At 39.0% G+C, this 21,406-nt stretch overlaps 1 protein-coding gene across 1 annotated transcript; it reads left to right on the top strand.

Moving 5' to 3' along the window:
* The first annotated feature begins 4,247 nt into the window (after positions 1-4,247).
* Positions 4,248-21,081, top strand: PGRMC2 (progesterone receptor membrane component 2). The gene is made up of 3 exons (XM_060148706.1): positions 4,248-4,809; positions 17,377-17,532; positions 18,949-21,081. The coding sequence occupies exons 1-3, from the start codon at positions 4,392-4,394 to the stop codon at positions 19,044-19,046; spliced, it is 672 nt and encodes a 223-aa protein (XP_060004689.1). The 5' UTR covers positions 4,248-4,391; the 3' UTR covers positions 19,047-21,081.
* The last annotated feature ends 325 nt before the right edge of the window (positions 21,082-21,406 follow it).

Here is a 21,406-nt window from a genome sequence, read left to right as displayed (position 1 = left end):
CCACTTTGTACTGACCCTAAGACCCTGGCTGATGGAAGCAGCCACCATGTGGAACATTGTTGTGGTGGTAGATTAAATAAGGCCACAAGTTCTTTGTCACTCTTCCCCCCAATCCCCATCAAGAGGTGGAGTTTATTTACCCTCCCCTTGAAACTGAGTTGCCCATGTGACTGCTTTAACCAATAGAATGTGTTATTTCCAAGACTAAGTCTTACAAACACCTGGAAGCTTTTGCTTTTTGAAGAGTCCTGAGCCACCATGTAAGAAGTCAGGCTACTCTGCAGGAGAAGCCATTTAAACTGAGGCCCTGCAATAACACTGGAAAAAGAAAGGCTCAGCCATTCTAGCATCCCCGTCGAGCCTCCAGATTACTCCCGTCCAACAATAGCTGGCTGGAACCACATGAGAGACACCAAGCAAGATTAGACAACTGCCCATGAGCCCATTCAACCCACAAAACCATTGACGATAATAAAATGGTTACGCTTTTAAGTCACTAAGATTTGGGATAGTTTGTTATGCAGCAATAGGTAACTAAAACTTTCCGTCACTGTGCCAGAAGGAAAGAGCATGAGAAACTGTGCACGGGTTCTTAAAGCTTTTGCTCGCAAGTGACACAGATCACTTCAATCACACTTCAATGGCCATGCTGAGTTGAAAGGAGGGAAATGTAAGTTGGCTACGTGAGAAAAGAAATGGAAAAGAGGGCTTCCCTGGTGGTGCAGTGGTTAAGAATCCGCCTGCCAAAGCAGGGGACACGGGTTTGAGCCCTGGTCTGGGAAGATTCCACATGCCACAGAGCAACTAAGCCCCCACACACCACAACTACTGAGCCTACGCTCTAGAGCCCGTGCTCTGCAATGAGAAGCCACCGTAATGAGAAGTCCGCGCACCGCGACGAAGAGTAGCCCCTGCTCGCTGAAACTAGAGAAAGCCCGCATGCAGCAACGAAGACCCCACGCAGCCAAAAATAAATAAATAAAATAAATAAATTTATTTAAAAAAAAAAAGAAATGCAAAAATTTGTTGGGTAGTGTGGATACCTCCAGAGAGGGGTCAGGCCTAGAGAGGTACATCTTCCATAGAGATGACAAGTCAATCAGTAAGCAGCAGATTACATTTGTAAGGGAAAGGCAGGGAAGTCATCTGTGGATTTATGGAGGCCTTTGAGTTCCAACTGAGTTTCTGAGATAGCTGAGGACCACTGGAGATAGGTATCTGAGTAAAGGAAATCAGTATACAGGACTAGTCCCTTCATGTAGTAATGAAGGAGGGAAAGACAGAGCAGGCCACCAGTCTGAAAGTTACTACAGTATTCAAAAAAAGAGTATCCTACTGGGAGAGATTTTTCCCGTGGGGAGTAGGGGGGCTTCAAGTGTGAAGTTGAGATGCTTATTTTATCAAGGATATAAAAGAAAACGTTTACTGGGTCCGTAAGCCATGGCCGCTGAGCCTGCGCGTCCGGAGCCTGTGCTCCACAGTGGGAGAGGCCACAACAGTGAGAGGCCCGCGTACTGCAAAAAAAAAAAAAAAAAAAGAAAGAAAATGTTTAATTCTCATGGCAGAATGTTAATTACCTACCCACCATTTCCCACCCTACTTCCCTGACAACAGAACTTCAATACTACTTAGTTCCTCTCTTCCCCCCAAACCAATCAGGAAAAAGAAAACTATACACACATAATTCAGTACCAAGGTAAATCCCAACTGGTCTAAGCCAGTGGTTCTTAACCAGCATCATTTCTCTAGGGAGTGTGTGTGGGATGGAGGGGAAGAGGGTTTTTTTTTTTTCTTTTTTTGGTGTCACAATGCCTTGGGTTGCTATTAAATTTAGTAGGAAGGCACCAGAGATGCTAAATGACCAGCAACGCATGCCACAGTCCTGTATAATAACTGTCAAAAGCCAGATAAACACTAACCAATCATGGTAATCCCATGCTCCTTGTCAGTCACTGTTTTAGGGACTAGCTAGCAACCCAATTCTGGTAAATAAGATATAAGAAGTGGCCAGCTATGAAGCCTCTGGGGTGGTTTCTTCCTGCCTGTCGATGTTGTCCCAACCATATGACACCTGGGACTGCTACAGCCATCTTCTCCCTAAAACCAGTGTCTTCCCAAGCTCCCTGTTTCCATTATTGCCACTTCCATTTCCTTTTACCAGGTCCTGAAGCAATTTTGACTTCTCTTAACCATTAACCTTAGGATGACCACTTGAGGTTGGCTTAGGACAGTCTAATTTTACTCCTATTCTCCCAGTGTAATTAACAGTGCCCCCTTTATCTTCGGAAAGTATTCTAGATTGGAGGAGTACAGACTATACATGGTCATTACCCCCAATTAAATCTTGTTCACTCTGCCTCAAGAAAATACCTCTAAAGCAGGGGTCAGCAAACTATGGCCTATAGGCTGTTTCTGTACCTCTGGAAAGTGAAAAAAAAAAAAGTTTTTTACATGTTTAAATGATTGAAAAGAAGTTAACGGGACTTCCCTGGTGGTCCAGTGGTTAAGACTCCGCACTACCAATGCAGGGAGCGTGAGTTCAACCCCTGGTTGGGGAACTAAGATCCTGCATGCTGGGCAGCACAGCCGAAATAAAATTTAAAAAAAAAGTTAAAAGAATATTTCATGATATCTAAAATTATATCAAATTAAAATTTCAGTGTCCAAAAATAAAATTTTGTTGGAACACAGCCAAGCTCATTCCTTGAAGTATTGTCTATGGCTGCTTTCTCACTACAAGACAGAGTTGAGTAATTATGATAGAGAACACTTAAAATATTAATGTTTGGCCCTTTGAAGAAAAGCTTGCAGACCCCTGCTCTAATGCTGTCATTAGTCCTGCGTTCCCTCACTTCCCTTACTCCTTGCACCAATACGGTAGCCTACTTAACTGGTTTCCCATTCTTTTCCCCACTCCAATCTTTCATACCAATCCTAGTACAGAACTCTCTACAGAAGAGTTTTGATCCTGTCACTTGCCTCTTCCATATCTTCAGAGGCTCCTCCAAAACCGGCAATATGAAGTCCAAGCCTATCCCTCGATACTTAAGACTGCAACCTCAAGTCTTCCAGACTGTTCCTCTTCAGTACTTAAAGCCAAAATGGACCACTTGCTGTTTCCCTAATTAGCATACCATACGCCCCCATTGCTTGCCCACGTCTCTCCTCCATCCCATCAGTTCCTCAAGATAAAACGAAAACTGTTACTCCCTTGATAAACCTTCATTCGCCACAAGGGTAGTTCACACGCGCGCAGGGGCGGGGACTAGCGACACAAAACAGACTGGGGCGAGAAGGAGCACATCAGATGACCTGAGAGCGTGAGGTGAGGGGTTCAGAATGAGGCTTCAGAGGTGACATTTACACAGGAATTTTAAGGACTCGAGAGGCTAAAAGACTCTACAAGACCCAGAAAGATGAAAAGAAACTGTAAATAAAGCTAAATGCGCGAAAAAAGGACCACCTCATCCTATTCACTTGCCTCTCGCCCCAATGAGAACGTTTCAAGGAAAAACGACACCTTTAGTACAAAATCTGAAAGAAAATTCTACAAGAGCAGCCTTGGCTAAAACCACTGGGGAATGGCGCAGACAGCACGTAGATTCCTTCTGCCAAACAATCCCTGGGCGAGCTCCGTGCGCGCTCTCCGCGCCAGGCGACTCCAGCTCCTCGCCAAAACTTCTAGGCTGTAGCTTCGCCTGCGCGCCCACGCTCTGGGCTTCCGGACAGGCGCGACGGCGCCCGGGGGAGAAAGAGACACCCCTCTTCAATGTGCGAAAGCAGTTATAACTATGTCGCGGCCTCCCACTAGCCACCAACCCGCGCCCTCGGGAAGGCGTCAGGGAGGGTCCCGCCTCAGCGGCCGCCTCAGCGCACGTGAAGCTCTCGGGCGGAGCCAAAGCGAAGAGGCGGGAGTTTGCGGACGCGAACCCTGGCCTGGGAAGAAAAGCGACTCCTGGGCGCACGCGCACAGCGAGGGGACTGGGAGGAGCGTGTCTCCCAGAGGGCTTGCAGAGCAAAGGAGAGCGCGTGGCGCCGCGGGGCCCGCGCACGCGCTGTAGTCTCGCCCCGCCCGCGCGCGCGGCCGGCGCACCGTGTTTTCTTCAGAACCGCCCCCCTCTTCTACTTCAACTAGAGGCGAAGGACTAGAGCAGGGAAGTGTGGGGCGAGGTGGGCGGGGCGTCGCACGCGCGCGCGGCCTGCAAAAGGAGGGAGGGGGACGGAGGGAGAGATCCAAGACAACGTTACCGCGTTAACACCCAGTCGGGAGCCGGCCTGACCCCGCCCCCTACCCTCACGCTATTGGCTGGGAGGCCCCACATGGGCGGGGCCGACCGTGGGGTTGGGGAGGGCAGGGGGCGGGGAGGAGAGGAAGGCGCTGGCGGGCAGTGATGGCGGCGGGTGATGGGGACGTGAATTTAGGCACCCTGGGGAGTGGCAGCGAGAGCAGCAGCGACGGTAGCAGCGAGAGCCCGAGCGGCGCGGGAGCGGCAGCAGAAGGGGGCGGCTGGTCGGCTGCTGCGCTGGCCCTTCTGACGGGGGGCGGGGAGATGCTGCTGAACGTGGCGCTGGTGGCGCTGGTGCTGCTGGGGGCCTACCGGCTGTGGGTGCATTGGGGGCGGCGGGGTCTGGGGTCTGGGGCCGGGGCGGGCGAGGAGAGCCCCGCTGCCTCTCTTCCTCGTATGAAGAAGCGGGACTTCAGCTTGGAGCAGCTGCGCCAGTACGACGGGTCACGCACCCCGCGCATCCTGCTTGCGGTCAATGGGAAAGTCTTCGACGTGACCAAAGGCAGCAAGTTCTACGGCCCCGGTGAGGAGTTGGACGGGGAGGGGGAGGACCCCCTGCAGCTCAAGCGCGACCATCTTATGATGGGGAGGCCCCTGGGCAAAGGGTTAGCTTGCCATCCTTCTCGACATCTGGGTCCCCGCGCCTTGTCTCCCGCACCTGAGACGGCCCGCCCCCCACACGCCTCGGCCGCGGGCCCCTCCGGCGTTTACCTCCCCGAAGTCGGGGTCCCAGTGTTGCCCCAGGAGCCAGCTCTCATCTTTCATTTTTCTCCTATCCCATTTCTCCTCGCAGCCTTTTCTTGTGCTGAATTTTTCAAAATCCTTTTAGTTGTCGCCAGTCACGCTGGCCCTCAGCCTTTCCTGAGCTTTCTGATTCCTGGGATCGTTGGGGGCGGGAGAGAAGAAAGATTTCTAAAGTAGGGACCTAAAGTTTTAGGCGCTGTAATTCATAGCTTTCCTTTCTTTACTGTGTGTGTGTGTGTGTGTGTGTGTGTGTGTGTGTGTGTGTGTGTGTGTGCGTGCACGCGCCACTGAGCTTCCTTTTCCCTCTACTACTCCCCATAAGGCCACATTTAGGTACACGGAGTTCCAAGTCCCAGCCCTCTGTAAACTCCTGTCATATAAGCAACACCTCGACTCTTTTTTTAAAAAAAAAAAACGGGTTTTGGTACGAAGATGCTTTCCAAGATTAACAATATATGTGGGATGAGGCAGACCTGAATGCAGATCCTAATAAATACAGGCAAGGGTCTTCACCCAGAGTTTTGGGGGTGGAGCTCATATACCCAGCAGGCGTGCCTGTCCGGTTTCTCTCTTTTATCTTTTTTTTTTTTTTTTTTAGTAGGAAGGCAAATATTCAACTACACGTTGATTATGATTTATTGTGTTTTCACTGAGGAGCAAAAACTTAAAACAGCTATAAATTCATACCCCCAGGCACCAGTGCTGCAAGTTAAAGATTTTTAAAACTTTGCTTTAAAAGAACTGTGTGTGTGTAGGGTGTTTGGTTTAGAAACCCTTCCTTTACAATGTAGTTATAGCATACATTTCAGATTATGTTAATAAACTTCAGTTCAGACTCATGGAACCTGTTGGCATACCATAAAACTGATCAACATTGTACATGCTGGTTGTGTAGTTATTCTGAGCTTTAAAAAAGTGACTACAATAAAAGTAAATAAAATTAGAGACCTAGAGTGACCTGTTATTCGAAAGAGTACATCCAGGTCTTAAAGTCAAGGGGGTTGGCAAGTCTAAAAACAAGTTGGTTTCCTCTTTAATCTGTTAGTCCATGAGATTTATTGACACTTGCAAATATGTACTTACGATTTCTGTGCTTAGTGGCTGGAAGGTATTTTAGAAGTGCTTTGGTTAGTTGTTAATTAGAGGTAAGAAATTGGAGATTCTACATGTTGAACTATTTATTTCTTAGTGCCTTGTATTTTCTGTATATATTTATAGTACATTCAATCCAACCAAGTCACAGATAGCTTATTAAGTACTTGCTTCTCGTATAAAAATGAAAACCAGATGTCTGCCTACTCATATCAGCTGAAATAGTTAATACTTTTTTTGTTTACTTATGAGCATGGGGGATAAGACAATAGGGCCAAAGTACAATATTTAAATGGACAGACCAAATTAAATAGTTTTTTTTTTTTTTTTAGTCAAGGATTTACACAGTATGTGTGTTCGATGATTAGAAATTGTGTACAGGTTTAGATTTTTAATACAGAGCTTAACCAAACTAAAAACTCTACCTTTGTACCCCTATCTAAACTGACAGTGAAGCAACCAAAGTATTAGTACAAAGAAGCATATCGGTCCTCACACATTATGCCTTGCCACTATCTGAAAATAGCTAGGAGAAACAGCCTTAGACACAGTTTGGCAGGATCCAGTGGCAAATGTTCTGCAACAGAAATTTTAAAATTGAGTCATAGTTGTAATGTAGATAGCCTTTGTGTGGCTTGAGCCAGTGAGGGGGTTCCTCGTAACAACAGAGGAGTCAGCTTTAGGTTAGCTTCCACTGATTTCCAGGTCCTAATGAACAGGCTAAGAGTGATATTCAGTTATTTTATTCTAAGTACTTATCAATTAACAACCTAATAGAGATATTTGGAATATTTTATTATTGAAAGGAACCTTAAAGGTAGCCAGATCATCTTAGGGGCTGAGAATATATTTCACATTAAGAGAAGATAAAACACTTCCCAAAAGTCTTGAAGCCAAATTTCTGGCTATGAAACAGACATAAGTTCGGGTTTGGTTTTAATTTTTTATTTTCATCCTCAAATCAATTAAGCAGTTTTGTAGCAGAATAATTCAGAAGTAAAAATCCTTACCTGAGACTCTTAGTAGCTGAAAGAATGAGCTAAGGGAGCTAGAAAACCTAGTTTCTGTGCCTAACCAATATCTACTCCCATTTCTCAGTAATGGTTTTAGAGTTAGATTGTTTTGTGAGGCTTTTTCTGTGTTGAAGATATTTTTAGCCATACATTTTTAAAGTTTGGGTTCTTAAAAAATTAAATATTGGCAGTTTAATTTAGTGGAGTAAACATATTGGCAAACAGTTGTCATTAACTACATTTGTCAATATTAAATTTAGTAACAGTTCAGGCAGTTGGCCAGCACGTGAGGAAAGTGGTCATGTAAGAAACAATGAATGTGGAAGGAGAAAGGAACTAGATTTGTTAAGCAGCTACTACATCAAATCCATTAATTTGTCATCTCCACAGTGCTTCAGTGAGATTAGTGAGTATTCTGTCTTTCATATGGGGAGCCTGAGGTTTAGGAATTTGAGGTAAATTGGCTTGGGTCACACAGACATGGTATTCAAATCCAGACATATTTGACCGCAAAGCCTATCTATTCTATTTCAGGTATACTGCATTCTGGGATAAACTTAAAGAGAATCTCACTGCTGTTATTTTTTTATACCCTCTCCTAGTTCCATAAGGATTTAAAGCCTCAAAAGAAACACACTTCATGGCTTTATGTTGTGCTGTTTGATATGGTAGCCACAAGCCACGTGTAGCTTTTTAAATTTAAATTAATTAAATATAATTAAAAATTGAGTTCCTCAGTCACACTAGCCATATTTCAAGTGCTCAGTACCCACATGGCTACCGTACTATACAGTGCACTTTATAGAGCATTTCCGTCTTCCCATTGAGTTCTGTTCAACAGCATTGATTCTAGAGGTCAGGGTAGAAGGAGTAGGAAACTCCATTTGGGGCTTATTATCTCATTTAATTTTCAGACAGCCCTAGGAAATAAGTAATGTTCCCATTTTACAAACGTGGAAACTGAAACTCAGAGAGATTTTGCCCCAAGTCACATATCTAGTAAGTAGCCAAGCTAGAAATCAAACCCAGTCTAACAGGTTTCATAGGCTATCCCCTCCCACTGTATCACAACATAACATAATTTCACGTTTCCATAGTCATAATAGATGAGGAAGACTCCAACAGATAGTATAATTTTAAATAATTTGATGTAATATTACTGCAGTGGAATTAAAACAGTGTTTTTTATTCTTTAGAATGACAAGAAATTATACAATTGACCTTTCTAATAGTTTATCTGCGTTTCTGATATTTAGATATATAGCTTCCCCCGTTATTCCATGTATTCTTTGACATATACCAAAGCTGTATTTTCTCCAACATACCATTTAAATTCCACTGGAAAGGAAAGAAGTATATACGAAGTACCCCATGAGATGCCTAATATTTAGGAGGTGGGGGAAAGGAGCACATTTACCTTTCATGTGTCTTTCCTCCTTTTTTAACTTTATGTTCAATATGTGAGTTTTATTTGTAGTTTGAAGAACTGCAGCTGAAGCAACAGTTTAGGCATATAGACAAACCTATTCCTTCATCAATGTCCTACTGACACTACCCAGCTCTCATCCTAGCTTCTTGCTTTGAAGCCAACTGGGTCTGTGTTAGGTCTAATGCCCATACACATTCATTACCTACTATTCATTACCTGCCAATCAGATAAAGGGATCAGCTAAGTCTTCTGATGAATTTTGATACTCTGCTCAAATTTATACTAGTAATTTCTACAGTACCTTCTTGTTTGGCTCTTCTGAGTTCAACATCATTCCAGTGTTTTTAATCTAAGAGGGAATTGTATTTGTATTAAATACTAACACAAAGTATAATAGGATAGCTTAAAGCATGTATAAGACCAGAAGATGTTATTCAGGTTGGAGGAAAGGAGTACATTTAGTAACATCTGGAGTTAGCCATTCAAGTTCTTTTATAATAGTTCTTTCAACAGTGTAACATAGATCACTCCTCCCCCATGTACTTGTGACAGACATCACTAAATAACTGCTGTACTCTTAGAGCCAGCATCTTGTCTCAAGATCTTTAATATAGGATTTCATCTCCACTTTTAAACTCTAAGAAGGAATTGCCTGGATTTCATTACATTGTTGCCTAGATAAGATGTTTTGAGAAATGAGAGTTCTCTGAGTCTTCAAAACATTTGCCTCCCTACCCTCATGGAGTTTATGGTCTGTTGAGGAAGACAGATGATAAACAAGCATTCAATACATGATTATAGTCTGTAATTAAATATGATGTGAAATAAATGAATAGGATATGTAATAGAGGTTAACAAAGGACTTTATTTAGATCAGACGGTTAAGAAAGGTACCTTATTTATATTGGTTTGTCAAGAAAGTGAGGATTGATACCTCAGCAAAAACCTGAAGGAGCCAGCCTTACAAAGATTGGGTATATCAATGTTTTGAAGCTATCTAAGCACTAGATCTAGAACTGATACTGTGTTAATCGGCAGAGGAAGAAACATCCTTATCACCCTTACTGATTTTCAGATTTGACTTGAGGCTTCATTTGATTAGTGTTACCTCAGTGCTTCTTTTTCCATCTTTTTACTTTTAACCAATCTGTGTTTTTTTTCCTTATAAATAATATATAGCTGATTTTTTCATAAAATTTAATATCAATACCGTCTTTTAACAACTTAATCAGTTTATTTTTTCCTTCCACGTTTTCTCCCCTACTGATTTTTTTAAAATTTATTTTATTGAAGTGTAGTTGATTTACAATGTTGTATTAATTTGTACTATACAGCAAAGTGTTTCAGTTATACATACATATACATTCTTTTTTATATTCTTTTCCACTGTGGTTTATCACAGGGTATTGAATATAGTTCCCTGTGCTATACAGTAGGACCTGGTTTATACGTTGTCTGTATACTAGTTTGCATCTGCTCACCCCAAACTCCCAATCCATCCCTCCCCCACTCCACCCACCCCTTGGCAGCCACAAGTCTGTTCTCTATGTCTGTGTGTCTGTTTCTGTTTCACATCCCCCTACTGATTTGGATGCATTCTATTTCTATTCTTTTGGTGATAAGATTCTTTTCCTTCAGTTTTTGCTATAGAATATAAGAATGTTAACCAAACATTTTTGTATGAATTAGAAAGAACTCTTTAAGACACTTCACTGCCATTTGACAGAATATTTCTTAATATTAAATATACAAAACTATCATGTATACAAATGTAAATGGTGTCCCCTGGAGTTATATGGTACATAGCCATATATTGTGGCCCTGGTTAGAAAACATTAACTCTATAATTCCTCCCACATTCCATTTTTTCTATGTTATTACTATTAGACTTCTAGTTTTACTGCAGTTTTTAAAACTCTACCCCCAAATTGGTTAAATTATTAACTTTTTTTTTAATAGTCAATCTTCATTTAAATTTACCAACATAGTTACCATTTTCTTTATTGAGTGTCATTTCTTGCATCTCATTTCTTTGTTCAGGGTTCAGTTTTCATTTTAGTGAGGTACATCCTATAGCTTTTTTCATTGATAGAAAAAGATTCTGTGTCTATCTGCCCTCACTCAGGAATAATAGTATAGATGTAGGATATAAAATTGTGGGTTAACTGTTTTTTTAACTCATATCCTCAATGATGTTTTTTTTAGTTTTTTGTTTTCTGTTTTTTTGTTTTTTATTATTTTTGGCTGCGTTGGGTCTTAGTTGCAGCACGCAGGATCTTTCGTTGTGGCGTGTGGGCTCCAGAGCGCAGGCTTAGTAGCTGCAGTACATGGGGCTCTGTAGTTGTGGTGCACAGGCTCCAGAGCACGTGGGCCCTGTAGTTTGCAGCACACAGGCTTTATAGTTGAGGTGCGCAGGCTCAGTGGTGCAGCATGCGGGCTCATTTGCCCCATGGCATGTGGGATCTTAATTCCCTGATCAGGGATCGAACCAGCGTCACCTGCATTGGAATGTGGATTCTTAACCACTGGACCACCAGGGAAGTCCCCTTAATTTCTTAATTTTAACTAAACATACTATATCTCTTTAATCTGCTTCTGTTATCTTATTCTTGGGATACCATTTCTCATATCTGTTCTGTGTGCTCCTCCATGGTAGTTTGTTTCTTCATGTAGTTATAACTTTTATTACAAAATTCAGCAATTGCTGTCTTTTTGTTTCTTGAATATTTTCTGTGATGTTCCATGAGCCTTGGGTTGTGGAAGTCTCCCTGTGGAGTGGTTTGGGGTATGCCTCAATGGAAGTTTCTGAAAAAAAAATTTTTTATTAGGTAATACGTGCTTGAGATAGAAAAATTTTAAAGGGTATATAGTAAAAGATAGTCTCCTTCCCACAACCCAGCCACCATGTTCCCCTCCCTAGAGGTGAGGAACCAGTCTGAGTATCTGAGTCTTGTTCCAGAGCTATTCTCTGCAAGTGAAAGCATGTGGGTATGTACACCCCTCCCATGCACTAATTGTAGCATACTATACAAACCTTTAACAATATTTTAACATATTGAGAGCCTTTCATATCAGTTTAAAGAGAACCATTTCATTCTTTTGAATGTGTGCATAAATTCTATTATATGAATATATCATAATAGTCCACTTTTTTTTTTTTTTGCGGTACACAGGCCTCTCACTGCTGTGGCCTCTCCCACTGCGGAGCACAGGCTCCGGACGCGCAGGCTCAGCGGCCATGGCTCACGGGCCCAGCCGCTCCGTGGCATGTGGGATCCTCCCGAACCGGGGCACGAACCCGTGTCCCCTGCATCAGCAGGCAGATTCTCAACCACTGCGCCACCAGGGAAGCCCAGTAGTCCACTTTTAATGAACATTTGTTTCCAATCTCTTGTTATTACATGGTACTGCTCTAAATATTCATGTATCATTTTAAACGTGAGTAAAATCATAATTATCTATCAAATAAATTCCTAGACGTAAAATAACTGAGTCTTAGGGTATGGACATTTTTAATTTGGGTACTTATTTCCGAATTGCCCTCCAGAGACATTGGACAAATTTACACTCACACGAAAATGCCTGTTTCTCACCCTTTTGCCAAAAATGTGATATTAAACTTTTTGGTCTTTGTCAATCTGAGCAGTTAAAATAGTATTTCAATATTATTTTAATTTACATTTCTCAGTGAGGTTGGACATCCTCAAAAATTTGAGTCATTTATGTTTCCTTTCCTACAAATTATCTATTCATATATTTTTTGCCACATTTTTTCGATCATGACTATTTTATTGCAGCTGGGCTTTGTATCATACTTAAAGCTTTTTTGCACTTAAAGATTGTTTTTTAAAATCTGTAGTTTCTTAATACTTTTATGGTTTTAGTTTGTTAGTTCCACTTGGAATTTATTTTGTTTTAAGAAGTGAAGTAAGCATCCAACTTTTGTTTTTGTTTTCTTACAGAGGGCTGTTCAGTTATCCCAACATCATTTATAGAATAACTTCTTTTTCCCAATACTTGCTGTATTACCATTACTGTTTGTTAAATTCCAACAGATATTTAAATCCATGCTATTGTATTTTTTTCACCTTAGAGTTCTCATTCTACCTGGGCTAGGTGAACTCAGGCCCCACTCCCACAAACGGCACAGGCCTGGGGTTTTAATTTTTCAAAGTCTTCCCTGCCCCCAGCCCAGCCTTGAGCCCTGGGGCCAGGGCCACTAGCTCAACCCACAGTATTGCTGAGAGCCTCCTAGTTTGAATTTTCGAAGCAAGGTTGAGTTTTCAGTTCCTCTTAGAATTATAGTAGTCAAGAGATTATCTGGTTTGACCTCCAATTTTAGGCATGTAAAATTTGCCCAAGGTCAAGTGTAGGGTGCGGCCTCGAACCCAGGTATCTTAACTTCTTAAGAGGTATTCTTTCAGTTTTACCATGCTACCTTCTCTCTAAAAGTCCTGGGAGTTCCTAGAGCTAAGTATAAAAAAAATAATATCTATTAGTTGGATTTCATTTAGTCACTTTTACGTATTGTTTCATTTGTTCCTAGGCACATTATAACCTTATTTGGAATAAATTACTCAATACCAAGTATTATTAGATTTTTTTTTAACTTACTTTAATAATCACAGAAGACTATTGTCAGAACATGCCAGAAAACTGGGCTGTTTATAAACTTTATTGAATTAAAGTTTGTCTCTGAGAGCTATGGTTTTTATACCATGGAAATAACTAAAACATTCTGGAATTTTCTCTTCATAAATACTAATGTAGATACATAATCATCTTAATAGTCACAAAATTATGTTACATATTTTAGATATTTTATTTACTTCCTCCTGGAATTGTTTGCTCATTAAATTATTCTTTAAAACATTGTTTTACAGTGACCATATGTTGTTGCCTTCAAAAATATGTCACCCCATTGTCACTTGATTGTATTAAAGTAAGCAGTTTCAGGATACAATAACTAGTAGATTTACTGATTTTTGAACTTTAAAAATCTGTATCATAAGTGGTATTAACTCTTAAAACTGTTAATGAAATCTGAATTCTAACTAGTATAATGTCATTTCGGTGTATTTAACAATATCATGGAAATAAGATTTATCATTAAAATGATGTCCTAGGATATTTGTTATATATGTACCTTTAAGAGAATCTGTCTTGGCTAAATAATTGGGTACATTTTTTGTAGCAAGAATTTTCTTGAAACTGTAAATCTAGTTTTGTATCAGCACTATATTTTAGTCTTTGATAAAGCAAGAGTATAATTTGCTTAGTTATTACTGAAATGTTAATATCTAAATGAGCCTTAATCAAAACAATCTGATTAATTTATATAAGCGAGATTTGAGTGTGTGTGTGTGTGTGTGTGTAAATTATACCATACTGAAGACCTAATACCATTTAAAATTTGCTTTCCTTGGGTAGCTCTCTGCAATTATAGTATTATGGATAGCCAAGAGTAGTTATCAAAATATTAGAATCAGTAACATTTAGGTCTGTTATGTAAGGAGGTAGTGGAAAGGGGAGGTATTACTGACTTCTTAGATATGGTTCTGATTGTGTTAGGGATGCAGAGAAATATACTTTAACTGGACCTCAAATCCTCCTTTTTCCAAGCAACTCATCCTTTTCCAACTCTAGTTCTGAATCTTTATATTACGTTCTTTATGGTCTTAGAGGAAAAAGTAAAGAAAACTGTTTTCAGAAAAACCTTTTCAGAAGTTAAATGCTTCTTGAGGGAAATTGGAAGCATGTGGAGAGGACAGCAATACAAAGAGTAGGAAAATATGTTAATCACTGAATCATTCTTTTCAGGAGTTAACAAAACATCATTTTGTCTAGAATTAGGCTTGGGTTATTAACTGTTGACTCAAGTTCACTCTAAGTTAGCCAAACCAAAAAAAGAACATCATTCCCTCTTAGGGAAGTTGGCAGACAATTTTACTAAAGAATACACTGTTATACGTTAATACACTCAAAGATGGAGGGTTTTATGACTCCTATTTTTTATAGTGATCATCTTTTCTTCTCTCCTGTTTACCATTTGGATATGTTTTAAGGTTGATACTGTGAAGTATCCTGAAGTAGATTGACTTTTGTAGGCCAGGGAGGTAAATATTGTAACACAATGCTAAGAAAAGCCGATGATTTCTTAAAAAAAAAAAAAAAAAAAGCTTTTTTTGTTAATGCTCTTCCATTTTGATTTAACAGGTATTCTAAAATAGTCATTTCCCTGAAATTTTGTGATTAGTGAAATGCTCCAGTTTTCAGGATTGTCACTCCATCTTTGGGTTTGTGGGTCCTCTGTGTTTTCTCAAGATGTGTTGTGTTTGGGGTAGTCAGAAAAGTGGAAATGTTACTTCCCAGTTCTGTCAGTAATTTTAGGCAAGGCACTGAATGCCTCCGTTTCTATTTGTCTGCCAAATAGGGAGGGCAAAAACTGTCCCTTCCACTTTGCAATACTGTGAGAGAGGAAAGTGAGATTGCTAGCAAATTCTCCAAAAAGTTGAAATTCTCATTTTACATTTGTAGTTTTTTATAGCCTTGATCAATTTTATTTTTTTCTTTTGTGTGTTTGACTAATCACTGTTTTAAGTTTGTAAGCATTGGTCCAGTTAGCATTAAGAGGCTATATATTGGGCTTCCCTGGTGGCGCAGTGGTTGAGAGTCCGCCTGCCAATGCAGGGGACACGGGTTAGTGCCCCGGTCCAGGAGGATCCCACGTGCCGCGGAGCGGCTGGGCCCATGAGCCATGGCCACTGAGCCTGCGCGTCCAGAGCCTGTGCTCTGCAACAGGAGAGGCCACAACAGTGAGAGGCCCACGTATTGCAAAAAAAAAAAAAGAGGCTATATATTATTCACAGATTTTTTTTGTCATTGTTGCTTCTTAAGAAAAAAATCACATTAGTTCTCTCTGTATATACATAAATGTGTATGTGTGTGTGTGTATGTATATATATATATATACATATATATATATATTTTTTTCCTCCATCTCCTGAAAACAGCCATTGCCACAAAGCATGTGGAGTTATATACCACAAAAAAACACAACTGCTTTAAGGTGGACTGCTTTTCTTTCCCTAGGGACTGTTCTTGCTTAGTTTTAAAAGTTAACATTGGGAATTCCCTGGCGATCCATTGGTTAGAACTTGGTGCTTTCACTGCCAGGGCTGGGGCTCAATCCCTGATGTCGGGAACCCGCAAGCCAGGTGGCATAGCCAAAAAAAAAAAGTTAAATGTTTCTCATAAAAAAGAATGAAATAATGCCATTTGCAGCAACATGGATGGACCTAGAGATTATCATAAGTGAAGTCAGTCAAACAAAGACAAATATCATATGATATCACTTGTATGAGGAATCTTAAAAAATTATACAAATGAACTTTTTTACAAAACAGATAGACTCACGGACTTAGAAAACAAACTTATGGTTACCAAAGAGGACGGGGGGGATAAATTAATAGTTTGGGCTTAACATATACACACTACTGTATATAAAATAGGTAAACAAGGACCTACTGTATAGCACAGGGAACTATACTCATTATCTTGTAATAACCTATAATGAAAAAGAATATATATATATCTGAATCACTTTGCTGTACACTTAAAACTAACAGCATTGTAACAGACTTAAATTAAAAAAAGAAAAAAAGTTAATGTTTCTCCAAAATAATTAAATTCAATGAAAGAACTTCAGATTTTACTTTGTAAATAGAAACAGTATTAGATTTTCTTCTCTTAAACACTTTTTGAATGTCAGTTGTCATACCTTTTTGAATGTCAGTTGAGATAATGAGCAAAGTTTGAAAGTTACAAATGTTGGCCAGTTGTAAATAGTGTCCCATTTTCTTATATAGAAGACAAATTTAAAAGTATAAAATGATAGCCTAAGTTTATATTAATAGGGGAATGATTAAATAAATTATAGGTGTATCCACTCAGTGGGAAAATATATAACCCTTAAATGATAATTGTGATAGTCACCTAATATTAAGCAGCAATATGGAAAGTACTTAAGAACGGGAAAGCAGGAAAAAGTACTTTACTGGAAGTATTGCCTTTATTTTCATGTTAATATATTAATACCTAATAATGCTACTTTTTAAATTTATTAAGGCCACTTTTTCCATGCAATTAAAAAAGAAATGAGTTTTCCTACATCCAGTGAACTTTATGGTGCAGTGCTTTCTGTAATTCAAATTAATGTTCATAAATGTTTAGATTTTTGTCTAAATTTGAATCCTATTCTTAAAAGTATAGATGCTTTTCTGACACATAACCTTCAATTTCCTAAATGATTTCAAATATGAATATGGCTATAATCATTATTTTGCTCATTTAAAAATCAGGGGATTTCCATTTTTTTCTACTTGTGTACTTCTCATTAGAAAATGCTTTATTCTGTTATATGTGAAGTAAAACTTTCCTCTCCATTCTCCAGAAATGTTGCCACTGTAAAGTGCTTGGTCTGTATTCTTCCTGGTGTTTTTTTGTGCATATACAAACGTGGGTGAAATGTGCATATATGTATATCTTTTTTTAAATTCAAAGTGAGTCATACTATATAATTTGCTGAATTGCTTTTTTCAATTACTATATCATGGACTTCTTTCTGCGCCTGTACATATAGTTACCTCATTCTTAGAAATTTCTTCTCATTATCCTATTTAGTGTCTGTGCATGTTTTGAAATTAAGGCTGTGTACCACATAAGAGTCATGAGGTTTCCTTTATTTGACTTTTTCATTTGAGACATTCTAAAATAGGGTTAGATAATCTAAATAATTTCTTTTTTTTCCCAGCGGGTCCATATGGAATATTTGCTGGTAGGGATGCCTCCAGAGGACTGGCGACATTTTGCCTAGATAAAGATGCACTTAAAGATGAATATGATGATCTCTCAGATTTGAATGCCGTACAAATGGAGAGTGTTCGAGAATGGGAAATGCAGTTTAAAGGTACCTTCATTTTGTTGGGTTCTTTGCAAATATTAAATACATGGCCAAAGAAAGTACATACTATTTCATTACTAAAGAGCCTAAGGATGCTGTCTGTTTTCACTGCCATCATTATTTGATGATAAACATAGCTAACTATCAAAATGATTGTTACATGTGCTTATTATTTATAAAATCCATATTTAAAAATTGGCTTGTTACAAACTATAAAATTTATAAAAATTGTGACACCTTTAGTCTTATAAGGTTTGTTCATTAAGGTATAGTTTTTTAAATATAGAATTTAAAACAATTATTTAAAACAATTAATTAGTGATATTGATACTGTAATTTTAGTTTATTCTAAAATGATTTTCTTGATCTTACCTTCAAACCATAAAGGAAAAATGTCATTCTCCTTCATTACATGCTCATGACATCAATTTTTACCGCCTCTGTGAACACTCTGGACTGCTATTTATGTGACCTGTGGATCCCTTGGAATACTTCTGGCTTCTTGGCACTTATACTGGTTTTGCTATACAAAGCAGTCCTCCTGTATTATCCTCTCGGTTTGTCAGTTAATTTGCTTAAACTAGGTTCAGAGTCTTGACCAAGAAATGACTAAACATGTTATCACCTTGGACATAACGATGTTCTAAATTAAACACCTGGTAACATAAAAACAAGCAATGTAACCGAGATCTAAGAAGAGAGTTTGATAGGAGAAAGAACAATAAGGTACTAGGCACCACATATCGGGACCTCAGAGAACACAGGATAATAAGTAACGAGTGAATTTTCATCTTCTCATTTGGTTTGTTTTCTTAGGGACTACTAGCATGTGTCACATTTTCTCCCCAAGAATATTTCCTGGTTGGATCTACTTTCCATGTGATTTTCCACCTCATGTACTCTTTCTCCCCAAGAAAGTAACCATTAACTTTTTTATGGTCTTCTAACTGTTGGAAATGCCCTACATTGCCAACTTACCTATCTAATGACAATACTTTGGGCTATTAAAATTTAAAGGACTATTCTGAGACTCACAGTGCACATTAGAGTTAAACCAGTTTCAAAGTACACGTCCTCATACCTATTCCAAGAGCCTGGCATGGGTGACTCCAAAATGGGTCCTGGATGTGCATATATTTTTTTTAAAGGTCTCCAAGTGATTCTGATGCAGTGTCCTTGATTAGGAACTGGTTGTATGGAACACTCTCCTGCAAAAGCACAATTCCCAAGCTTTATGAGTTCCCTGACCTTGTTTTCTTTTGTTCAAGTGTTAGATGAGTACAAAGACTGGACAAGGTAAACAATAGGAAAAACTTATCTTGTTCTATATGACTCTAAAGGAAGCATACACCTTCCCTGCTGTATAATGGAATAGTGAGACAAATTTGATCGCTACTGATTTTCTTTTGATGTATCTTTCAGAAAAATATGATTATGTAGGCAGACTCCTAAAACCAGGGGAAGAACCATCAGAATATACAGATGAAGAAGATACCAAGGATCACAATAAACAGGATTGAACTTTGTAAACAACCAAAGTCAGGGGCCTTCAGAACTGCAATTCTTACTCCCTTTCACAGAATGTCCAGCGTCTTTGGGTTTGGTTCACCTGCTGCGAAAAAACATTCAACAGATTGTTTGTACAAGCTAAATGAGTCTCACCATGAAGATTCGAATACTAGACATTATGCTGCCAGACTCATTTGTTGCAGTTGTTTGTAATGTCTGGTGGGGCTTCTTCATCCTGAAAAGAAGGAGACAGGGATTTTTTTAAAGAGCAAGAAAGTCACAAGATTACTTTTCCTTTTCTCTTTTTTTTTAAAATCAAAGACAACCTGATACATATTTGCTACTTAAGTGTACAGATCTCCTTACAAAAACAGCAAGGAATTCCTACTTCATGCGCTGGGTCTGTTTTAGCAATGAGGGAGGGGGGTTGGTGCCCATCAGTCTGAGTAGTTAAGGCTACTGAAACACTAAGATATGACTCCCCGAGCTTTTCTTTTTGGGTTTTGTCAGAGAAAAGAAAAAAACTTATTTCTAAGAAATTTTTGGAAATTAGAAAAAGGGATTTCAGGTGGATTTAAGTCAAAGCTAATTCCCCAACAGTAAGATCATTTGAAACTGGTTTTTATCCCTTTCCTTCCCCTAGATCAAATCAATATTAATTGTGCCTTATTTCACTTACATAGACTTGAATTATTTTTAGGGAAAGCCCCTATGTGAATTCAGAAGTCACTACAAGCAGCATTGAGACTGAAGTTGGAATATTCTGTTGACCGCAAAACCTTGATGTCATTCTGTGTATATAGAATGTAAAAGGAATATTCAGTGTTACTGCCATATATGTTAATATACACAAACTTAATTAGCATTGTCATGGCCAAATGCATTCCCCCATGCTTTTCTCTTTTCAAAAAAAAATTGAAAAATCAACAACTCTATCCCCTAACAAACAGCTGCCTAATTTTAGGAGTCTTGACTCACATCTTACTGGTGTGGGTGCATGAGGCCGTAGTATGGATGTCGTGTGGGTGTGTCTGAGTGTGTGTGAGAGCGCCTTGGAAGGAATCTGCAGATACTGTAAATACCCGTACCATTTTAATAAAGCATGTACAATAAACCAAAATAAGCTTGAGTTGGACTTTATATACAAACTGTAAGCCAGTGCATTATGATATGGGAGTTGAGATTGTGTATTTGACTCAAGATAAGGAAGAATCTTGGAAATGAAAGGCAGGCACTGGTTAACCAAGTTGTACACATTGTACCACATTCACTGTAACTTTAGGAAGAAATTCCACTTTGTGGAACATTCTCAAGAGATCTGAGATTATTCAGGTAAGAATTGATATATTAAAATGTACATATTTTTTCTTTATATTTTGATGCCAACTGATAATACTAGAAGTAATAGCACTCCAGGTGGTAGTTATTGAACACAAAACAATAAAGGATATTATACTGATTGATAGGTATTAAATTCTTCCATTGTTAGTTTGAAAAAGCTCTTACTACAAGCCCTATATGTGTCCATTATTTGATTGCATCATGACTATTTAGGTTCTTAATTGGAGACAAGTTATACCAAAAAAGACAATTTTATTTAATAAGTCAGCAGTTAGAGAAAAGAATTCTCCTGCTTTACGAGTATAATATATGCAGAAGCCATCAAAGAAAGAGGAACTTTTAACTGCAGTAATAAGCTAAAGTATGTAAAATACTACATTCTATTGTGTTCAGTCTTGGAATGTTTTGTAGAAAATGATGAACTTCAGCCAGATCTTTGCTGAAGACTGGTTGTAACAACTGAAGAGTGTTGGTAAATGGTTTGTGTGTTTTTATGTAAAATATTTTCTGAACAGATTTGTTAGAGTATGTGTCCTCTGGAGTAAACTGATATATATGAATCATTTGAGCCTAAACTTAAGAAGTAAATCTACACTTGTGAATAGAGAAACCCTAAATATTCATGCAGTAAAAATTATGTAGTCTGTTAAGAAAAATGAGTAATGTTGTGCTTTGGACTTGAAATAAACAGTGTTCTATGGACAATTCCTCAATTTCAATTGAGTGTTCTCATTCTCAGGAAGTTTGGTGGGCAGTCAGTCATTGAGTAAGGGGACGGGAGCTGTGGTGGCATTGTTGCTGTTGTTTCTCCCTTAACCACTATTTCCCTAACTTGCCTGATTATTAGAACCACTTGAGGTGCTTAAAATACAAATTCTTGGTCCCCAGTCAAAACCTACCACCCACTAAGCCAGAATGGAAAGCGAATGAGTCTCGGACTTTATTTGTAAGAAGTGCCTTGGGTAATTCTTATGATTAGAATTTTCAAATGTGAAAGACACACCAGTCACTTTTTCAAGTTATACAATTG

This window comes from Lagenorhynchus albirostris, chromosome 4 (genome assembly GCF_949774975.1).
Source record: "Lagenorhynchus albirostris chromosome 4, mLagAlb1.1, whole genome shotgun sequence".
NCBI classification, from domain to species: Eukaryota; Metazoa; Chordata; class Mammalia; order Artiodactyla; family Delphinidae; genus Lagenorhynchus; species Lagenorhynchus albirostris.
This window is presented reverse-complemented; position numbering and strand designations above follow the sequence as displayed.